This window comes from Pectinophora gossypiella, chromosome 13 (assembly GCF_024362695.1).
Source record: "Pectinophora gossypiella chromosome 13, ilPecGoss1.1, whole genome shotgun sequence".
Classification (NCBI taxonomy): domain Eukaryota; kingdom Metazoa; phylum Arthropoda; class Insecta; order Lepidoptera; family Gelechiidae; genus Pectinophora; species Pectinophora gossypiella.
Genome location: NC_065416.1, coordinates 10,307,023 through 10,327,482, shown reverse-complemented (window position 1 = coordinate 10,327,482; position 20,460 = coordinate 10,307,023). Strand labels below are relative to the sequence as shown.

Sequence of the window (20,460 nt, the reverse complement as noted above, 5' to 3'; positions counted from 1 at the left end):
TACAATTCTAAAAAGGTAGAACAAAATCATTTAATATGTATTATATTGCTACTATAATAACAAGAACCTGTTATAATGTTCATTAAATAAATAATAAGCCATGATAATTTATCCAAATTTTTATAAAGATTTAGATCTTGTTTAGATCATATAGATTTGACAGCAAACGTCTTGTTTTAGTAGGAAAAAAATAGTAGTTTTTACATGAATTTCATAGGAACCCCGACGCCGCCGTGACTTGTCAAATTTTACCAAACTCATCCACATCAATCGAATTGTGTTTTTGAAAAATAGAGAGAATTTCAAAATGACTTTGAAAAATAAAGTAGAAGAACCAAAAAAGGAAAAAGTCGAACCAGCGCCGGCTCCAAATGATGATTTGGTAAGCCTATTACGTGTGATTCAAGATTACCCAGAAGTTCTTTTTGTGATTATAGATTTTTAACATTTATTTAATTTTTACAGTCTGAAGAAGATAAACGACTCCAAGAAGAGCTCAATATGCTTGTGGAGAAACTTTTGGTATGTCATTTTATATGGAAAGTATAAACCTTGAGTTATAGAACATCATATAACCTAATTCTTTGTTTTCAGGGTGATGAAGTCGATTTATATTTTCCATCTTTACAAATGTTGAGTAATCTCATACGGACGTCGACAACATCCATGACGTCCGTGCCAAAACCACTGAAGTTTTTAAGGGAACACTACCCTGCTCTGAAACAAGTGTATGAGAAAATCAAAGATTCTAAGACTAAGAAGTTCTGTGCTGATGTGGTATCAGTACTTGCGATGGGAGTCAGTGGCTCAGCAGACGCGGCTGAGAAGAGAGAATGTCTTAAATATTGCCTTCTGGGCACCATGTCAAATGTTGGAGATTGGGGTCATGAATATGTCAGGTAAGGGATAATGTATATTATAATGTATTACCTATAGATAAAATAATAAAATGTACAAGAATACATTTTAGCATGTTATATTCATTTGTAGACAATTAGAAGGAGAGATAGCAGAAGAGTGGAACATTGACAATATGGAATCTCTGCTGCCGCTAGTGCGTGATGTGATTGCTTTTGACATGAAGCACTCAGCTGAGATCCAGGCCTGTGACCTGCTCATGGAGATAGACCGCCTGGACCTGCTCACACAACATATGGACCAGAGCAACTACCCTCGTGTTTGCCTCTACTTGATTGGGTAAACAACAATATTTTAGAACATAATTATTGTACAAAAAAATATAATTTAGCTCCTGAGATAGTGTATGATTATTGGTTTGCTTAATTTAATTGTGAGATAAAGCTCACTGAATGGAATTTAGACTGATATAACATAAGTCTAATTAAGACTGAAAGGTCCTTAGCTGATTGTATTGTTTAGGTAAAGAATATTGATTGTTGTCATTGAACAGAGAAGATTTGTTGATTTTTGATAAAGTAAATCAGTCTGGAAGCCTCACATAAATGTTATATTCAGTAAATCATTTCAATATTTTGTCAGGTGTGCAAGCTATGTAGTGGAGCCAGAGTCGACGCAGATCTTGCAGGGCGTGCTGGACACGTACCTGCAGTTCGGCGAGTACCCGCGCGCGCTACTCGTGGCCATGCAGCTGCATGACAAACCCAAATGCGAAGAGGTCTTCAACGCTTGCAATGACCCGTAAGTGTTATTGGACTCTTTATTATACACAACAAAGTATAACAAGGGAGACCTTTATCAAAGATCTATTCCTTATAGTAAACTAGGCCCTATTCTTTATAGTACAAACTGACAAATGTCATTAAGTGTGTCATGTCCAAGCTGGAATTCCGAATGCCAGCGTATGATGGTCTGCAGATATGGGACTTCATCATGGAATACAGATCTTAACTCTTCGAAACATTGAAATCATGTTAGGCCTCTTTGAAAGTTACAGGAAATTGACATTTTCCTTAGTAAAATTCCTGTGAAACTCCTGAGTCACCTGGTAGATTCAAATCAACGCTGTGACTAAACAATTGCATTAATCCTAATGCTTTCAATTGTTTTAATATTTTTTGGGCAATAAAGTTTAATTATTATTAAAAATTCTAATATTACTATTATTATTAGTTTTAATTATTCTAATATAAACTAGACTACTCAATTACTAGACTAGACTGTTCAAAATTCAAATTAGATTAATATTATTGTTATTATTGCATTTTAAACAGTACTAAATTCGAATTTATCGGCAAAATATTGAAGAGGTGCTAGTTAATTCATAAGAATTGTAATTCCTCACTTCCTTCTGTACAACTAGAACCCCTAAATATTAACTAAGCAACTGTCTACAAGATTACATATCAGAGCAGTATCCAATTGTTTTGCAAGAGTTACTGACGCCTCAGATCCATACATAGACAATGGTTGGAGATCAATGGTGGAAAATTACATACATAACATAAAAAATTACAATGGTCTATAATTTTTAAACTTTAGTTTCGGTTTTTTGTACTTTTTATTTTATCTCAAACATTATGTAATGACTCAAGCTTCCAGAGATAGTGATTAGTGGAACTATTTAAAGGACAGACTAGATCTTCAAATAAAAACACAAGCACATGCTTTAAGTTTCTAGTATACTCACATAACAATTGTTCCTATCATGTTGCATCTAACAGAAAGCTTCGTGAGGTGTGGGTACTTAGTTTATCTTGCAATGGATGTACCTCTGACTACCCAAGTCGTGAGCTTTTGTTACAACAATTGTTTATGTTTCAGATTGATAAAGAAACAGCTGTGCTATATGTTGGCGCGCCAGTACATTCCCCTGGAGCTGGAGGATGAAGACTTGCGCACCATCCTGCTGAACGCACACATCAATGACCACTTCCTCAGCTTGGCCAGAGAGGTAACATAAAGCTAACAAGGTTATAGGTTTGCATTTGATCACAGTGTTTCAATAAGTGGTGTTGTGATTTAACTTGGGACATAATTACGTAGCAAATGCCTATGTATTGCTGTATTTCTTATATTAAAGCATAGTCGTCGACGAATTTGACTTGCTTTCGAAGTTTTCGAAAATTTACACAACTTTATAGAGTGATTTCTGTCATGAAAACCTTGAAGTTTTTTTTAATTATTTTCATATTTGAAATTAATGATGATTTTAGGACTATTCAAAAAAGGTCTCAACTCCCAACTATGATTTTGTGAGCACCCTTTGAAATCAATACAAGTCCAAGTAGAAAATACTTTACTAAAATAAACCTGTACTATTGCAGCTGGATATAATGGAGCCCAAGACCCCAGAAGAGGTATACAAGACGTGGCTAGAGTCGGCCGGGTCGGCGCTGCGTCCCTCCCTACTGGCGGAGCACCCAGTGGACTCCGCGAGACAGAACCTCTCCGCGACGTTTGTGAACGCCTTCGTCAACGCGGGCTTCGGCCGCGACAAACTCGTCACTACTGAGGACGGTAACAAGTGGATGTACAAGAACAAAGATCATGGTGAGTTTACAAACCTTTTTTTTATGGGTTTATTGGCCTAGTATTTTTTGTTGAAGGTTCCTAATTCCCTTATTGATAATGAGGTATTTTCCTCAGTAATTAGTTTAATGTTTGTAAAAAATGGTTGCCATTAGATAAAAGTTACTTTATAGCAGATGGATTGTCATGTTTTAATGTTAACACAGGAGTAGTAACTAGGTAGTCAAAAACGCTGCTAATCGCTCCTATCAACTGAGAATCATGGTCTGAATCATCGCTCAGTTTTCGTTACGATGTCACTAACACCCTGTATGTAATTACTGCTGTTAATAATAATAGCCTTGCTTCCGAAATATTATCAGGTCAGTTACAGTTCACTTTAAATTATATCTCTTATTTCGGAGTGCCTCATGGCAAAGGCCTCCTCCAATCCTTACTGCTGTTAACAAATGTATAATGTCTGCAGGTATGCTGTCAGCGGCCGCATCCCTCGGCATGATCCACCTGTGGGACGTGGACGGAGGTCTGACGCCCATAGACAAGTACTTGTACACTGCTGATGAGCACATCAAGGCTGGTGCTTTACTTGCATTGGGTCTGGTCAACTGCGGCGTGAGGAACGAATGTGACCCGGCACTGGCGCTGCTGTCCGACTACGTGCTGCATTCCAGCTCCAATCTCCGCATTGGCAGTGTTTTGGGTAAGAGAGTCATTACTCAACTATCCGCCGCATTACATTACGGCTAGCCGTTTTCAAAAACTGGATCGTTTTGTAATGCTCTGCGAGGGTCTATAATTAGACGGGACAATGTGGTTGTCCTAAGTTAAAAATTTCCAGGTATAAAATCATATGAATTGCTTGCAGGTCTGGGCATAGCATACGCGGGCACGCAGCGCGAGGATGTGTTGTCTCACCTGCTGCCTGTACTGAGCGACACGGCCGCGCCCGCTGAGATCTGCGCGCTGGCCGCCATCTCCTGCGGACTCATCGCCGTCGGCTCCTGCAATGGCGACGTTAGTATATACATATATTATATTTTTAAGAACATATAGGGCCCTGTGCCGGGGTTTTTCTTGCAGCTACTTTCCCTCAGGTATACAGGTTGTGAGAAAGCTCCAGTAGATTTTTTAGTTTTAGGCTGATGAGACGTTCGAAAAGAAAATATTTATATACATTGATGAGTCAAAGTGTAACTATGTTACCTAATGAGTAAAGATATTTTTGAGTTTGAGTTCATACAAATACTTTCATATACTAGTGTATATGAAATAATTTGTTAGTGCAAAAAAGCAAACAATCTACATCTAAATCTTTGATAATGTAATCTTCTATCGTGTGGATTGTGAGGTGTATTACCACAGCAACCCTGGTGTGGTAATACACCTCACAATCCCCTGAGCCTCACAAACCCCTGAACAATCAAAGGCCCCTGACATGGCTCATGTAACAACTACTAACTTACATTCGTTCATAATACCCGGGACAAACGACTTAACGTGCCTTTCAAAGCATGGATAATCGGGTGATCTGGCCTCTAATGTCCTAATCAAACTAGTGATCACAAGGTGTTTTCGTGATACCTTCCGGATTTGAACCCGGGGCCTCCGGACGGTGAGCCCGTCGCGCAACCACAGCACCACACTGACCGCGTTAATCTAATGCACTAATATAATGGTGCTTGTGTTGGCAGGTGACGTGCGCCATCATCCAGCGTCTGATCGACGACAACAAGGACCTTCACTCCTCCACCTACGCCCGGTTCCTGCATCTGGGGCTCGGACTTTGCTTCCTAGGTAATATTATCACGCATATTTTCTAAAAAAGGAGATTCTCTAGCTTGCTTTAATAATGTTTACAAATCTACAGTCATCGTACATCTTTTCCAGATAATTTATAGTGTCTAGGAGGCACTTCTTTTAATGACCTATATAAGATAAGCCAATACGAGAGCGAACAAGGTCTACCATACGTTCTGCAGATGTAGTCAGCGGCAGGTTGTCCCTTGTCGGCTTCTCGTAACTTAAAATGTACTTGGTGTTAAAATTGTGCATATTCTTGGATATCGAAAAATGACACCAATCCTTCCGCCGACGAGTCACGTAAATAGTAGACTGGTTTGCTACTCGTGGTCGTCTATTGTGCTTTCTGTTTACTGTGTACAATAAAGTATGCTTGTTAAATTAACGATGATGAACACCGCAGAAATAAGTGATACCTATGTTGTATGTATTCTTAGGTTAAAGTATGTATTTTATGGGCTTCAGTTGCCTAAATGAAATAATTAAATATGACTCGTGATGTCGTGTCAGGTTGCAAGGAGCGCACGGAGGCGACGATGGCGGCCCTAGAAGTCCTGCCGGAGCCGCAGCAGTCGCTGTGCCAGACCACGCTGTCCATGTGCGCCTACGCCGGCACCGGCGACGTGCTCGTCGTACAACAGATGCTGCACATCTGCTCCAAGCACTACGACACTGATGTGAGCACTTTATTTTATTTTATTTTTTATTATTTGGGACAACAACAGCATAATTACTTATAAATTACAGTCTCGAAATTACAATTAATTGCCAAAAAAGCTATCCACTTAAAAATCATAACAAAATGAGAGCAGTAGCGTTACAATTACAACATTATTAGAGATTTATGCACAAGCTAAAAAAAAGTTTATTGATTTTAAGAATACTTTTTGTACTGAATATAATACATAACAAATAAGTATAAAAACAAACTATTATGAATAACACGGAATATAAACAAGGATATCCTAATTTAAATTTATTTATTAAGTGGCTACCACTGCCACTCAAAAGGCATTTAGCCACTATTTATTCATTTCCATCATAACAGGGTAGTTTCCAACTAGTCAAATCAGTTACTTTTTAATAAACGGCAAAACACGAAATTACTATGGAACTTGTATGAAAATGCAACCTGTGACGTAATAGAAAAACGTGACAAAATGTCGCACTTATTATTACATTATTTTTAATTAAAATTCATAAATAAGTTAAATAGAAAAAAACAAAACGTTTTTTGTTACCTCTATATATTAATCAGAATTTCATCATTTATCTTTGACCTAGGAAACTACCCAATTCTCTCCACAACCAACATCGCGTAGAAAAGTCTGGGAACAAGTCCAACTCCGTTTTTCTTTTGTTTTGTTCATTTAATATTGACTCAGAATCATGAGCTCAGTTTTCGGTACGCTGTCACTAACACCCTGTATAGTCCGACCGCTCGTACTATACCGTGCCTGCGCTCACGCGGGTGGGGCACACAACCTGTCGTGATCATTTGAAATCGTGCTTTAATTTTCCCCCACACCTACGCCAAAATCAAATCAAATATACTTTATTGCACACAATATACAAAACAAATTAACACAGATGATGATAGATACAGTACAATCGCCAACTGAGTAAGAGGCGAGTCGCCCTGGTCGTATACATCATACGGCTCGCTTTCTTATCAACTTGTCTGCCGGAACGCAGATCTCGATTAGACAAAATGTAAAATATATTGTGTTTAGTCGAAATCTCGGAAGATAAAAGGTTGTAATATTTAGATGCAGATTAGAAATATTTCTAATAGGAGTGAATTTCGTATTTATTTTAGTTTGCTTCTTTCAGCACCTAAAACATAGACAATCGTTTTTTTTTTTTATAATAAGTCCATGAGCTGTAATGGAACATGATAAATTTCAGAACGAGCAATCGTCAGCGGAGGACACGGCGTTCAAGAAGCAAGAGAAGAAAGACACCAAGGAGGCCGCCGCCAGCTCCAGCAGCACCGCCAGCAGTTCCAAGGACGATAAGAACAAGAGTACGTGTTGTTTTACTTGTAATTTTATTTAAAAAATAATAGTTCAAAACCTAAACTCAGATTTACCATAAGATTTTCGCGTTGTTTCTTTAAAAGATGTTTTTGAGCTAAGCCTTTAGCAATAAAATTAATATTTAGGCTAACCAATTCAAATAATCTTACTGCACTCTATGGGTGTCTATTATTTGATGAGTGCTCGAGCTGTAGCCGAAAGGCCACTGCAAACCGACTGTGTTCATGAGAGCACGTTATCTAAATACATTCCTATTATATGTATATAGTTGGTTATTAATAAACTTGTAGCTTTTCCGCGTTTGTATCACGTTTGTATCACGCAATAACAACTGGACGGGTTCAAATGAAACTACACTTCCATGCATTAGAAAATTAATCAACATCAGCAGTAAGTATCATCGCGCTGTTTTTTGGGGTTAGCCCAGGTTTACGCAGACGGACACACGGACGAATGTTAGCACGCTCCCGTTTCCCGCCAATTAGTATAGACAGGAACACCGTTGGATTTTAGTGAGCATACCAGGTGTAACCACCCGGGGACACCCACATCACCTCGTCGTCGCCCCAGGCGGCGTGGTATGCGTAATGCATTTCCTAACGTTAAAAAACAGGTTTACGCAGACGCAGTTGCGGGAAACAGCTAGTTTACAATATGGTTATTTCACCAGGCAAGTCATCAAAGGACAGCAAGAGCAAGGAGAAGGAAAAGGAGAAAGAAGCGAACAAGGAGCTGTCGTCGGTGCAGGCGGTGGCGACGCTCGGCGTGGCCGTCATCGCGCTCGCGGAGGAGACCGGCGCGGAGATGTGCACCAGGATCTTCGGACAACTCGTGAGTAACTGATGCACACCCCGGACAAAACCTTTTACACAGACACTACACATTGACGTTATCGTACACGCGCATCTGTACTACTATTTAGAAGGGGATTTTCAAACAAAACCTTTTTAAAATAGCATTTATTCAATGTTTCGTAAAACATTTTGCTTTTACTATCTTTATACTTAACCTGTTGACGTGGAGTGTTAGTGAATATGGTATTATTTGTCAGGGCCGGTACGGGGAGCCGGCGGTGCGTCGCGCGGTGCCGCTGGCCATCGCGCTGTGCTCCATCTCCAACCCGCAGCTGTCCGTCATCGACGTGCTCAACAAGTACTCGCACGACGCAGACAACGACGTCGCGTACAACGCCATCTTCGCCATGGGGCTCGTCGGCGCCGGCACCAACAATGCCAGGTCATTATTCACCTATTTTTCTCACCAATTATGTATGGAGATCATTTTATGCTACGTTTTCCTATTTTCGACTCAAAAAAAGTTACATCGTAATGTACTTGTTAAGAATTATCTTTGATGAAAACGTATCTTCAAATACAGCTCCGACCACGTAACCAAAAAACATTATTTTCTTCTATTCAATCATTAATCCTGACCTTCTCCGCAGGCTAGCGACAATGCTCCGCGCCCTAGCGCTGTACCACGGCAAGTCCCCGGTGCACCTGTTCATGGTGCGGCTGGCGCAGGGGCTGTGCCACGCGGGCAAGGGCACGGTCACGCTGTGCCCCGCGCACGCCGACCGCCGCCTGCTCAACCAGCCCGCGCTCGCGGGGCTGCTCGTCGTGCTCACCGCCTTCTTAGACTGCAAGAACAGTATGCCTCATTATTATTGGTGTTTTCATTACCACGATTATCTTCGTCATTCACGTCATAATCATAATTATTCGTGTCATTATAATTGTTACCCGCGGCATTATCATCTTTATCCGCTTCATGATAATGTCACGCACGATAATGACGCATCACAGTCATCAATGTTATTCAGCCTTCTTCAATAGGCACAGGGGTGCTATCCTCATATGATTATTCCCCGTGGTGCATAACATATTAATTGTGTTGCAGTAATCCTGGGCAAGTCCCACTACCTGCTGTACGTGCTGGCTACGGCGATGCAGCCGCGCTGGCTGGTCACACTCGATGAGAGCTTGCAGCCCCTCAACGTCAGCGTACGCGTTGGACAGGTACGGATATACTTTATTAAGCAGAAAAGACACATGATACTGTACTTTTGTACCGGTATGATAATGGTAGCGTAACCTTACAGTTACAGTGTCAGACTCAGTAGTCTGCACACGTCACTTTGTGGTTGTACCTAAGAGTAACACAAGGGATGGAGTCTACTCAGACAGTTCCTTCTGCCTATAGACTTAGATTGTTTTCCGCTTCTGCCATAGTGTTTCCACATTTTTCTACCCGTAAAGTATATCTTCATCGACTGCTAAAATTACGCATGAACATTTAACGACTGATGGGGATACTACGTATAATTTAAGGTGATATAAAGTTACTAATTAAACCTACCATCCACAGGCTGTAGACGTAATCGGCAAGGCGGGCACACCGAAGACCATCGCAGGCTCGCACACGCACACGACCCCCGTGCTGCTGTCATTCGGCGAGCGCGCCGAACTAGCCACGGACGAGTACATACCGCTCTCACCTGTCATGGAAGGGTTCGTCATACTCAAGAAAAATGAGGACAGCGTCATGGCGTCTGTCCAGTAACCATAACCTCTTAGATTAAACCTATTCGATCTATCTGTATTAATTATAATATGAGTATCTAATAAAATTGTCGTAATTATATTTCTGGGGTTTTATTTAAGAAATTAGTGGATTTTTTTCAACTGGAAAGCATCTTAAAAGAAAGCATTATAAATAAGGCTTTTATTTCCCAGTTGTTTTAGAAACAGGTATTCCAGAATTAAGCTTTAACAAGCCTATGCAGCCCAAAAGCTCTTCCCTTCTATGTGAATTTTATTCCCCACTACTTTGCCACAATTAGACATGGACTCTAAACATGACTAAATGTCACGTAAAAAATATGCGGGTACTTTAAAAATACTAGAGGAACTTTAAGCGCCATATTATATTGGTACCCTCAAAATAAGATTGTTCCTTCTGCATAATCAAATTCGAAGTAACGAAAGATTTCACATAATCATCATGTTTGAGTTGTGGCATTGTCTCATCATTTTATCTGCAGCCATTGTTACCTTTACATTACTGTTAGTTGGGTGAGTAACATTACATACTGTTTTTGATTCTGTGATAAGTGCACCTAGTTTATGACCGGGGCATGCAGTGTACCATTTTGTGCAGCCCTACAGTTCAATATTCTAAAAACGCGTCTACGCGACTCGTGGCATGCATGGTGAAGAACATCATTATATTTTTTAGTCTTTTAATAAAAAAAAGCAATGAGAAAGTTGCTTCTCCAATTCACAAGTTACCAATGAAAGTAAAGTCTCAATTCTAAAAAAATTGCAATAAATCAACTGACACATATCTCCTCCACTCAGGTTCATCGTAATACCGTATTGCCGCCGCTCTAGCAGCAGGTCCCATGTGACATGGGTATGGGACCGCTCCAGTACTTCATTCCTCAGTAATGATGTGTGCACGGCCTCCATCCCACCCATGCCCCCGTACTTGGTGACCGACTTCGCCTACAACAGCTACTCTACCTCTATTTGAAAGTCTTTCTACTTAAATTTTTCATATGTATTGTTTCATATGTTTATTTTACTGGTTAAAATATGTATGAATATAAGAAATTTATTATTTTCATTAATTTTATGAATAAAACAATACAAGTTTATGTTTGTAATTTATTTTCCTATAAACTTATTTTTAAAAATGATATCTATATTTTAGATATTTTACAATGAAAAACTATGTATCTTCTCTTTGATGATGCACATTCTCTTCTGTTTTTTTCTCTTCAGCTTCCTTATTATTTACTCCTCTGTCATTATTTTTGTCTTGAGAATCACAACTCTCTTCTGATCTATCAGCAGTAGCATCTTCTTCCTCCTCAGAACTGTCTGATTGACTCTCTTCATTCTGAGCATTAGGAATACATGGCCGTTTGTTTTTTATTTTTTTTAACTTCTTTTTCTTTAATCTTTTTGCCCTTTTCTTTGCTGTCTTTGCTTCTGCTGCAAGTCGATTTTCTTCTATTTTCCTATGATACTCTTCGTCAAGTTTCTCCTAAATAAAACAAATAGTTATTAATTCAGTTTATCAGACTAAAGTAAGTAAGTACTAGTAAGTTTGGCAAGTATCCGACTTTAATAAGTCTTTAATTACTGAAGGAATAATAATAAAATGAAACTAGCACAGTAACAATGGATATCCGCGAGGAACTATAATTGGCTTTCTGTATTTACCATATAATGCTACTTACTATGTTACTTATAGCTGTTGCATCTCCGAACATTAAATAAATGGATTTACAAAATAATACCTTTTCACTTTTTTCTTGAATAAACTTCTGCCTAGCATACTCTTTCCTCCGGAGATGTCTGTAGACATGAAACTCGCCCGACCCAGCACCAGCACTGGATCCCATCACATTGCGCACAAAGTCTGGAGGGGCCGGTAATGATTTGTCACGAGGCGGCTCCGGAATAACCACTGGCTTCTCCTGTTCACAAAACAGTCGTGAACTTACAAACAATAGTAGTTAATATAAGCCAAACAACATTTTGAAATGCACAAACATACGGGATTTTTCATTAGTTTATTCAACTTTAAACGTTGTAAATCTGTCGCGTTTTTAATGATAATTGGTTTCTTCTCCTCAGTTTTAGATTCTTCATCGCTCATTATGAGATATTTTACTGCACAACCACAAAAATACGGAACGGAAAATAATTTAATGAGTCGAGAGTTATTGACATTTTAAATGACAGTTCAGTCATTCAGTGTTGTCAGATTAGTAAATAATTTGTCTTATATAATTTTCCGGAAGATATCGGTTTTTCCATTATCACCGTGTAACTCTAGTTTCTCCTTGTGAAGGTCAGTTTTCTGTACCACCGTGTACATTCCGACGATAGCAAGTGGATAAAAGGGTAGCAGGAAAAGTACAGTAATAAAAAGATTATTTGGAGTCTTTATTAATAATTAGGTAAGTTAAACCTTAATTTCATATAATTATGTTAACTATTGAATATTTTATCGTGAATTTTATTATTTCCCCGTCGCTAACAAATTTATGTAACGATCGTTAATTGTTGCAATTAACTTTATATTTTATAAGAATAAACAGCTAAAAATCAGCTGATCAACAGTTTATATAAACACTTCAGTTTAGATTTAAGAGAATATGGTATCTTTTTTTATTTCAAATGCAATAAATAGCTTACATATAGCTTGAGGTGACACAACCTATACTTGACCTTGTCGTTGCCGGCTTGGACATCCAGAGGGTTTAGTTAATGAAATAGTGGTGCTAATTCCTGTAAATACCATCTAATTTTATTTTAAGTTATATCTGTCATTTTCTTATCCGCCGAAAAGGAAAGGGACGGGTAATCGACAAGCATAAAATTTATGGAACACACGTCAATTTTAAGCACAAATCTAAACCAACCGTCTAAAAATTTGACGTCAGTCAATAACCCGACACATTAATTTACCTATTCTTCCTAAAATTCTTCCTAAAATTAAGAGCTGTGAATCATCCGTCCCTTTCCTTTTCGACGGATATGAAAATGACGGATATAACTTAAAATAAAATTAGGCGGTGTCTCCAGGAATCGGGGCCATTGTTATACCACATGGTATAATCAAATAGTGTTTATCTTTATTTTTAGACGTCTTCTACACTTAACCAAAATGCCGATCAAGTCAATCAAGGCCCGTCAAATCTTCGATTCTCGCGGTAATCCCACCGTCGAGGTCGACTTGGTAAGTTAGCGTTAACCAATTAATCAACAAACTTCCCATTACCTCTAAAATAAGTTTTCATAAAAATATAGGTATTTTTAAACTAAATATATAATTTTTTCCTCTATTTATTCAGGGTGAAAAAAAGGAAAATACTCAATGGGTAAAAGTAAGACAAGGATATTATTATAATTCTGCAAAAAATAAGCCTCAGATAAAATTTTATTACCTTGTTTAATTTTTACCCTATTATCAGCATTTAGTCGTAAAAAGGAACCCTCTAGTGTTTTTTTGGAAGTACTCAATTAATTAGTATTTACCTATTTTCAATATTTGGTCGGCAAGGAAAATCAACTAAATAAAGATTTAGTCAGCATAATTCTGTTCTTATCGACTGCAAAAACAAACCATCAGTAACACTAACTGGTCAGCAACTGGATCTTAGAAACCTGGACGTCAAAATCATTACCGTAAGCAAAAATATACAAAATATCATAGATATTGTCTTTTCAAATATCTAGTTAGAACTTAATGTCGACAACAACGACCTCATCATGTTTTTTGCTGACCAATTGAGTTATTTTTACCTATCAGTAGGGTAGGAGCAACTCAATTTTGCTGACTGTTTCAATGATAGTATTTTTTTACCTTGTCTTATTTATTATTTATTCAATATTTTACCCTGCTTATTGAACCGGTATGCATTTATTTCTACCATTTTCAAATAATGATTGATGTGGGCGTGTGGGAAATATGCCCTAAAACAGTAAATAACTATTTAAGTCTTTCATTAAAACAACATTATTTTTATTATAAGATAATAATTTGTTCATTGTTTAAAAAAATATTTCAAAGAGTATTTATTTTCGAAATAATTTAGATAAAAATAAAAAGTCTTAAATTCTCCCTTGATCAAATTTTAAATTAATGTTGTTATTTTTTTTTAATACAGGTCACCGAGCTCGGTCTCTTCCGTGCAGCCGTGCCGTCTGGAGCCTCCACCGGTGTTCATGAGGCGCTGGAGCTGCGTGACAACATCAAGGGCGAATATCATGGCAAAGGTGTGCTCACCGCAATCAAGAACATCAATGAGATTATCGCCCCTGAGCTACTAAAAGCCAACATTGAAGTCACTGAGCAGAAGCAGGTATGTAGGAAAAACCAAAATCAATATTTTCCCGTTTTCTTGATTGGTTAAAACGGATCATAGGAGGCTTATGTAAGACACTTAAGTCACCTAAGTCTAAAGGAAATATTTGGAGCTTAAAAAATATAATAACAGTATAACTTATTTGTGAACAGATTGATCAGCTCATGCTTGGTCTGGATGGCACTGAGAACAAGTCCAAGTTTGGTGCTAACGCCATCCTCGGCGTGTCCTTGGCTGTAGCCAAGGCTGGCGCTGCCAAGAAAGGCGTGCCGTTGTATAAGCACTTGGCCGACTTGGCTGGTAACAATAACATCGTTCTGCCTGTTCCTGCCTTCAACGTCATCAACGGTGGCTCTCACGCCGGTAACAAGCTCGCCATGCAAGAGTTCATGATCTTGCCCACAGGTAAATTTAATATTCCAAGTTCAATGGGCAAAAAATTCCTAAAAACGATGAATGATGAAATGTAATATGGGTGTCGAAGATTTCGTGTTATTTACATCATCTTATCTTATTATTTATGTATACAGAATTGTTTATCTTATCATTATTTAACTTTAACTTATGAAATATTAACTTAACATTGAGTATTGCTTATGAATAGGAGCATCATCGTTCAGTGAAGCCATGCGCATGGGCACTGAAGTATACCATCACCTGAAAAAGATCATCAAGGACAAGTTCGGTCTGGACTCGACAGCAGTTGGTGATGAGGGTGGCTTTGCCCCTAACATCCTCAACAACAAGGATGCCCTCTTCCTCATTCAGGACGCTATCCAGCAGGCTGGATACACTGGCAAGGTGAAACAAATAACGTACAATCTTTTATTTATAAAATAACTATTGCAGTTTATAATTAATGCATCACAGTTTTACTGTTCAAATGAAATTCGAATTCAAAAATATCTTTATTCCGTAGGTAAAATAGTTACACTATAAATTGTATTTTTTTACATAACGAACGTTTCTTCCGCCTAAAACTACTGCAGCTTCTCACAATCTGTATAGCAGGGGAAAAATAGCTGCAAGAAAAACCTCGGCACAGGCCCCTAGAAGTTATTTTAAAAAACAACATTAACCATGGAAATGTTCTTCTAGATTGAAATTGGCATGGATGTTGCTGCGTCAGAGTTCTACAAGAACGGCACTTATGACTTGGACTTCAAGAACCCCAACTCCAACCCGGCCGACTACTTGCCGTCCGACAAGCTGGCTGACCTCTACCTGGAGTTCATCAAGGACTTCCCCATGGTCTCCATTGAAGATCCCTTCGACCAGGACGACTGGGCAGCATGGGCCAATCTTACGTCCCGTACTCCTATTCAGATTGTCGGCGACGATCTTACCGTAAGAATAGTTTTACTATTGCTAAGTAAAAAGTTTCAGACAAAGTTTAATTAATTTAATTAACTTGATTCTTTAACTTCTATACAATCGCTTTTTTATAATATTCTGAAGTTGTCACTTTATTACAGGTGACAAACCCCAAGCGCATCCAGACCGCGGTGGAAAAGAAGGCTTGCAACTGCTTGCTGCTGAAGGTGAACCAGATTGGCAGTGTCACAGAGTCAATTGCTGCACACTTGCTCGCTAAGCAGAACGGATGGGGAACCATGGTCTCCCACAGGTTTGTGTTTGCCGTGCACTCACTGTTGGTAGTAATGAATCAATGTTATATGATTTTAGAAGAAAAATATTTTCTTATAATTTTTATTGCAAATATTTAGGTCTGGTGAGACTGAGGACACCTTCATAGCTGACTTGGTAGTGGGTCTCTCCACTGGACAAATCAAGACTGGCGCGCCTTGCCGCTCGGAGCGTCTCGCCAAATACAACCAAATCCTCCGCATCGAGGAAGAGCTCGGCGCCAACGCCAAATACGCCGGCAAGAACTTCCGCAACCCCGTCTAAGCAATTCTTACATTAGAGCATATTTCCACATCTCTTTCTTTAGAGCAGTTGCTAGCTTGAGATAACGAAATATGCTCCATAATTGATGTTTTGCTACCGGCTATCGCATTTAATTGATAGTACGGAAAATACATAATATGTTAAGACATGACATGATTGACGTAGCAAGTATTCCAGCACAACATCTACTAAATATATTATTTTGTAAGTTCAAGTCTGTAGTGTATTGTAATTGTATGTGTCGAATGTATGAAATTATTATTTATTTACTAATAAGATTTTACTGTAAGTAAAATTGTACCAGTTGAAATTAATGTTCAAACGTGTAATGTTCAATCAATAAAAATTGCAATCAATTGTTTACATTTTATTGTACCCCATAATGTGTTGTAAAAGTGATGGCAATATGAGGGAAAAAAATGCGTGTAACTCTTCGACATTTTGGTAACAGCAAGGTGAACAGGAGATTACTTTGGTACGCTGTGCTATCTACTAGTCACTCCAGTTAGTAGCTAGGAACGTCGTATACGAACGGTGTGTGAAAATACTTTTTCACAAAGTTTCATTTCAACAGTTGTTGTACTGCCAAAAAGCCCGGTGAGGTGTGGACACTTAGTTCATTTTGCATGTTTTATTTCCAGTCTAATTTCCTGCACGTCTATAACTGGGCAAGCTACCCGGTATTTTAGGAAAAATAGTAATTATAAAAAAACAGGTAAATTGCCTTTCTTATTGATGATTTAAGTAGATGGGAGGGTAAATAAATGGAAATTTATCCAAAAAATATTTTTATTTGGTCATGAGAGAAAAAATAAAATATTTTTCAATAATATTAAGTGAATCATTGGTGCTAATTCCTGTAAATACCATCTAATTTTATTTTAGGTTATATCTGTCATTTTCTTATCCGCCGAAAAGGAAAGGGACGGGTAATCGACAAGCATAAAATTTATGGAACACACGTCAATTTTAAGCACAAATCTAAAACAACCGTCTAAAAATTCGCCCGGGTTATTCATTTATTTACGCATTCTTCCTAAAATTAAGAGCTGTCAATCATCCGTCCCTTTCCTTTTCGGCGGATAAGAAAATGACAGGTATAACTTAAAGTTAAATTAAGAGATGTCTGCAGGAATCGGGGCCAATATGATGTGGTGACAACGAAAAGTAACTATATACAAATATCATATGGTAAGGATACTTTCCAGGCTACGTTTCCCAAAAAAATATAGATGGCGCTGTACGGATATACCTTCGTTTAACGTTATATAATTACATGGTTATCAGACATATGTATCTTTTATCTTCGTTTTTGGGTATAAATGATGACCCTTGTTATTGCACCCAGGCACAACACATATGCTACCCATTATTATTCTGATCAAAATAAAGAGAAGCAACATAGGTAGTAACAAAATTCTATACGTATCTGATCCAAATATTCTCTATACTGCCATTAAAATATATTTTTGAATAATTACCCCGAGCAATGAGACAATAGGTAATTTTTATAACGTTAAATCTGAACAACGTCATCTATATTGTTTTTAGGGAACGTAGTCTGGAAAGTCCCTCATATAGTGATGAAAATTATTTATAAAACAACGAACAATATGCCAGCAGCCAATACTTGGTTCTAGGGGCAATATGTGTAACTGACTATTCTGCATGCGACACTGAGCCAACTTGAGCCAAGCAAAAAACCGGTAAAAGTATCATAACAACACTATTTCCAACATATGGCAATACCACAAAACAGCTGAGGTAAGTGAGCCGTCACTTGGCCGTCACCGCCTTTGGTCACCGCAATTAAATGTCATTCTGATATTCTGTCCTCATACCAATCCGTCAAATATTAGGCCAAACTGTTTTAATTTAGCAATATTTTAGTAGATTGTTTTCATTCTGTTATAATTTCATTACAATGGTATTCGTTACAGCTGTGTTCAGACGTATCCCTGTAATAAAATTCAGGAAAGGAGGCACTGGCGGCCCTGGGGCGTCCGCGGCAGCATCTGCCCCGTCGCCCGCGGCTGCCTCGGCCGCCGGGGCTGCTCCCGTACGTCAGATACTCTTTATTTTGGATTAGATAACATGTCTACCCAATTATTAAGTCATCTTTGATTAAAATCTGTAATTGGTGTATCACGTTTAGGTTTCGTAACACTCGCAACGCGATTTAGTAAAATAATATTAAATACTCGATCGGTCAAAGCAAACTATATTGAAAAATTACAATATATTTGTAGTTTTACTATGTTGGACTCTTTGTATTGTTCATTACATCTATGACATTCATCTTAAGACTTCAATATTATAACAATATTAGTAATATTTGTGTTAATTTTGTAATTTGCAGCAACAAACTCAGACCATGAGCACAAGTGCTATCCCTGACATAGATCTTCCACTTCGGTACCAGAGACAACCCATTTCTGAGGAGGAAATTGCTCACATCAATGGAGGCGGAATTGTTTAGTGCATTATTTTTTACATTATTGTAGCAGTAACTAGTAATGTAGAGCTTTAGATAACACTAGTATTATTTATTTAGTTCAAAGTGCTTTTTTCTTTATTTTTCTGATTTGGGTTAACATCTCCTTATTCATTATCGCATTTAAGAACTTTTTTCATAATAATTTGCCTCTGTTTGTAAGTAAGATTAATTGCTTAACAAGAAGACAAGAAACCATATATCTTGTTTGCATATTACTCAAATAGTCTTTACAACAAGGCAAAAGATTATATGTGTATTGAATTTTTCAATTTGATTCAAATATTGATGGATTGATCAAAATATAATTTTGCAAGTCAATCAATGACATCTACAATCAATTTGATTTCAAACATTCAATATTATGCTCTGTAAGGTGATTTTTGAGTACACAGTACCTACAACTTATCTTACTCTACTTTTTTTCATTTTCTCACCACTAATTAAATTGTGAAATAGGTTTAATCATACACCACTAAGAGTTGGTCTGTTAATAATGTACCTACTGTTGATAGTTATGATTTAAATTAAATTTTTAATAGTTATTGTTGTTTGAATTTATAATTTTTACAAATTAATTTTAATAATAATACTCTTAGTTTATAAATAAGTTAGTACTTTTTTCATGATTTATTGTGAACTTTTCCAGAAAATTGAGAAATTTAAAAGAGCGGGGCCTCCACAACAACAAATAGCACTAATCACACTTCCTAAAAAAATACTTCTTCAATCTGGTACCAATAAGGAAGTCATAACAATGAATATAGTTTTGCAAAGGCATAAGTGTTAAAACAACTCCTGTGATCAAAGGTACCATTTATAAATTAGTATAAAAATATAAAATACAAAGTGATCATAAATTACAAAACGTTTAAGTAGCCAAATCATACCAGTGATTTTATTTATTGTAACGTTAAATTATCGCTTTTATATAAATAAATAAAAAACGATACATTTTTTAAACAATATGAAAGTTTTATTATAAAAAGTAAACATGATTTATACTGGGTGTTAGTGACATCGTAACGAATACTGAGAGGGATGATTCAGACCATGATTCTGAGTTAATATCTAGTGGAATTTTCCGTCGCAAAATTCATGAAATTTTGAGTTTTGTTTTTAATTATTTTCAATTCCATATTGTGATTTTAGCTGCATAGAACCCAAATTTCAATAAAAAAAACAATAATGACAAATTATCGAAAATTTTCGATGTAATGGAGACATCAGCTGCTCGAACGGGTCAACGGCCACACGCACCGCGCCGCGCGCCCCGCTCCGCACGCCCCGCTCCGCGCGCCCCGCGCCGCACGCCGGCGGCGCGGCGGCGGCGCGGCCTACAAAGTAGGCACTACGAACCGATCCTATTTCTTTCTCTGTCTATCGTAAAATTTTATTCTTATTCTTAAATGGACGGATAATCAACAACATAAAATTTATGGAATACACGTCAATTTTAAGCAGAAATCTAAAACAACCGACAGAATTAAGTTACCAGCGAGATACCTTTTTGATTCGACCGGGTTATTCATTCATTTACTCATAGGAATCAGGGCCATTATCTACCTAAAACAGTTGAAACAGTAAATAATTGTATTCTTTGTTGTCATTAGAATAACTAACAACCAACTAACACAACCACAACAGATTAGGTAATTAGTTACCTACTATGTCAACCATCCACCAACTTAGTACCTATGTAAGTACCTACGCAAAACCTCGCTACACAAAAATCGAGCGAGATCGCGTCTAGAATTGGGCGGACACTCCGCCAGAGTGTTGCCTATCGATATTCTATCGATACCTAGTTAAAAAAAAAACAATAGTAGGTACCTATCGATAGATCTTTCAGATCAATACCCATTATTGTTACAAAGCAAGAC

General features: G+C 37.7%; 4 protein-coding genes and 1 long non-coding RNA gene across 5 annotated transcripts; 4 read left to right on the top strand and 1 right to left on the bottom strand.

Moving 5' to 3' along the window:
• The first annotated feature begins 218 nt into the window (after positions 1-218).
• On the top strand, positions 219-9,932 carry LOC126371798 (26S proteasome non-ATPase regulatory subunit 2). The gene is made up of 17 exons (XM_050017155.1): positions 219-382; positions 466-522; positions 595-899; positions 991-1,197; positions 1,501-1,659; positions 2,743-2,872; positions 3,246-3,471; positions 3,917-4,150; positions 4,316-4,464; positions 5,142-5,244; positions 5,761-5,927; positions 7,159-7,276; positions 7,960-8,120; positions 8,341-8,525; positions 8,734-8,939; positions 9,189-9,307; positions 9,657-9,932. The coding sequence occupies exons 1-17, from the start codon at positions 308-310 to the stop codon at positions 9,849-9,851; spliced, it is 2,796 nt and encodes a 931-aa protein (XP_049873112.1). The 5' UTR covers positions 219-307; the 3' UTR covers positions 9,852-9,932.
• Positions 9,933-10,107: 175 nt separating this feature from the next.
• LOC126371821 (uncharacterized) lies at positions 10,108-10,947 on the top strand. The gene is made up of 2 exons (XR_007567084.1): positions 10,108-10,363; positions 10,649-10,947. It is a non-coding gene; the product is annotated as an uncharacterized LOC126371821 (long non-coding RNA).
• Positions 10,944-12,041, bottom strand: LOC126371817 (PRKR-interacting protein 1 homolog). Its single transcript, XM_050017183.1, has 3 exons — positions 11,856-12,041; positions 11,596-11,775; positions 10,944-11,339 (listed from the first exon to the last, which is right to left on the bottom strand). The coding sequence occupies exons 1-3, from the start codon at positions 11,955-11,957 to the stop codon at positions 11,022-11,024; spliced, it is 600 nt and encodes a 199-aa protein (XP_049873140.1). The 5' UTR covers positions 11,958-12,041; the 3' UTR covers positions 10,944-11,021.
• A 91-nt stretch (positions 12,042-12,132) lies between these two features.
• Positions 12,133-16,440, top strand: LOC126372073 (enolase). Its single transcript, XM_050017603.1, has 8 exons — positions 12,133-12,261; positions 12,950-13,043; positions 13,975-14,169; positions 14,325-14,577; positions 14,777-14,973; positions 15,271-15,519; positions 15,648-15,799; positions 15,900-16,440. The coding sequence occupies exons 2-8, from the start codon at positions 12,972-12,974 to the stop codon at positions 16,081-16,083; spliced, it is 1,302 nt and encodes a 433-aa protein (XP_049873560.1). The 5' UTR covers positions 12,133-12,261; positions 12,950-12,971; the 3' UTR covers positions 16,084-16,440.
• Positions 16,441-17,867: 1,427 nt separating this feature from the next.
• LOC126371892 (uncharacterized) lies at positions 17,868-19,122 on the top strand. Its single transcript, XM_050017307.1, has 2 exons — positions 17,868-18,142; positions 18,443-19,122. The coding sequence occupies exons 1-2, from the start codon at positions 18,008-18,010 to the stop codon at positions 18,560-18,562; spliced, it is 255 nt and encodes an 84-aa protein (XP_049873264.1). The 5' UTR covers positions 17,868-18,007; the 3' UTR covers positions 18,563-19,122.
• The last annotated feature ends 1,338 nt before the right edge of the window (positions 19,123-20,460 follow it).

What these genes read in the sequence shown, in the direction of transcription:
- LOC126371892 (XM_050017307.1), top strand. Translation starts at nt 18,008, where the DNA reads ATGGTATTCGTTACAGCTGTGTTCAGACGTATCCCTGTAATAAAATTC. An exon ending in CGGCCGCCGGGGCTGCTCCC is followed by an intron (nt 18,143 to 18,442) that starts GTACGTCAGATA and finishes TGTAATTTGCAG; the next exon opens with CAACAAACTCAGACCATGAG.
- LOC126371798 (XM_050017155.1), top strand. Translation starts at nt 308, where the DNA reads ATGACTTTGAAAAATAAAGTAGAAGAACCAAAAAAGGAAAAAGTCGAA. An exon ending in GTTTGCCTCTACTTGATTGG is followed by an intron (nt 1,198 to 1,500) that starts GTAAACAACAAT and finishes ATATTTTGTCAG; the next exon opens with GTGTGCAAGCTATGTAGTGG. An exon ending in GCTCGGACTTTGCTTCCTAG is followed by an intron (nt 5,245 to 5,760) that starts GTAATATTATCA and finishes ATGTCGTGTCAG; the next exon opens with GTTGCAAGGAGCGCACGGAG.
- LOC126372073 (XM_050017603.1), top strand. Translation starts at nt 12,972, where the DNA reads ATGCCGATCAAGTCAATCAAGGCCCGTCAAATCTTCGATTCTCGCGGT. An exon ending in TTGTCGGCGACGATCTTACC is followed by an intron (nt 15,520 to 15,647) that starts GTAAGAATAGTT and finishes ACTTTATTACAG; the next exon opens with GTGACAAACCCCAAGCGCAT. An exon ending in GGAACCATGGTCTCCCACAG is followed by an intron (nt 15,800 to 15,899) that starts GTTTGTGTTTGC and finishes GCAAATATTTAG; the next exon opens with GTCTGGTGAGACTGAGGACA.
- LOC126371817 (XM_050017183.1), bottom strand. Translation starts at nt 11,957, where the DNA reads ATGAGCGATGAAGAATCTAAAACTGAGGAGAAGAAACCAATTATCATT. An exon ending in ATAAACTAATGAAAAATCCC is followed by an intron (nt 11,776 to 11,855) that starts GTATGTTTGTGC and finishes TTTTGTGAACAG; the next exon opens with GAGAAGCCAGTGGTTATTCC. An exon ending in TTCAAGAAAAAAGTGAAAAG is followed by an intron (nt 11,340 to 11,595) that starts GTATTATTTTGT and finishes TGTTTTATTTAG; the next exon opens with GAGAAACTTGACGAAGAGTA.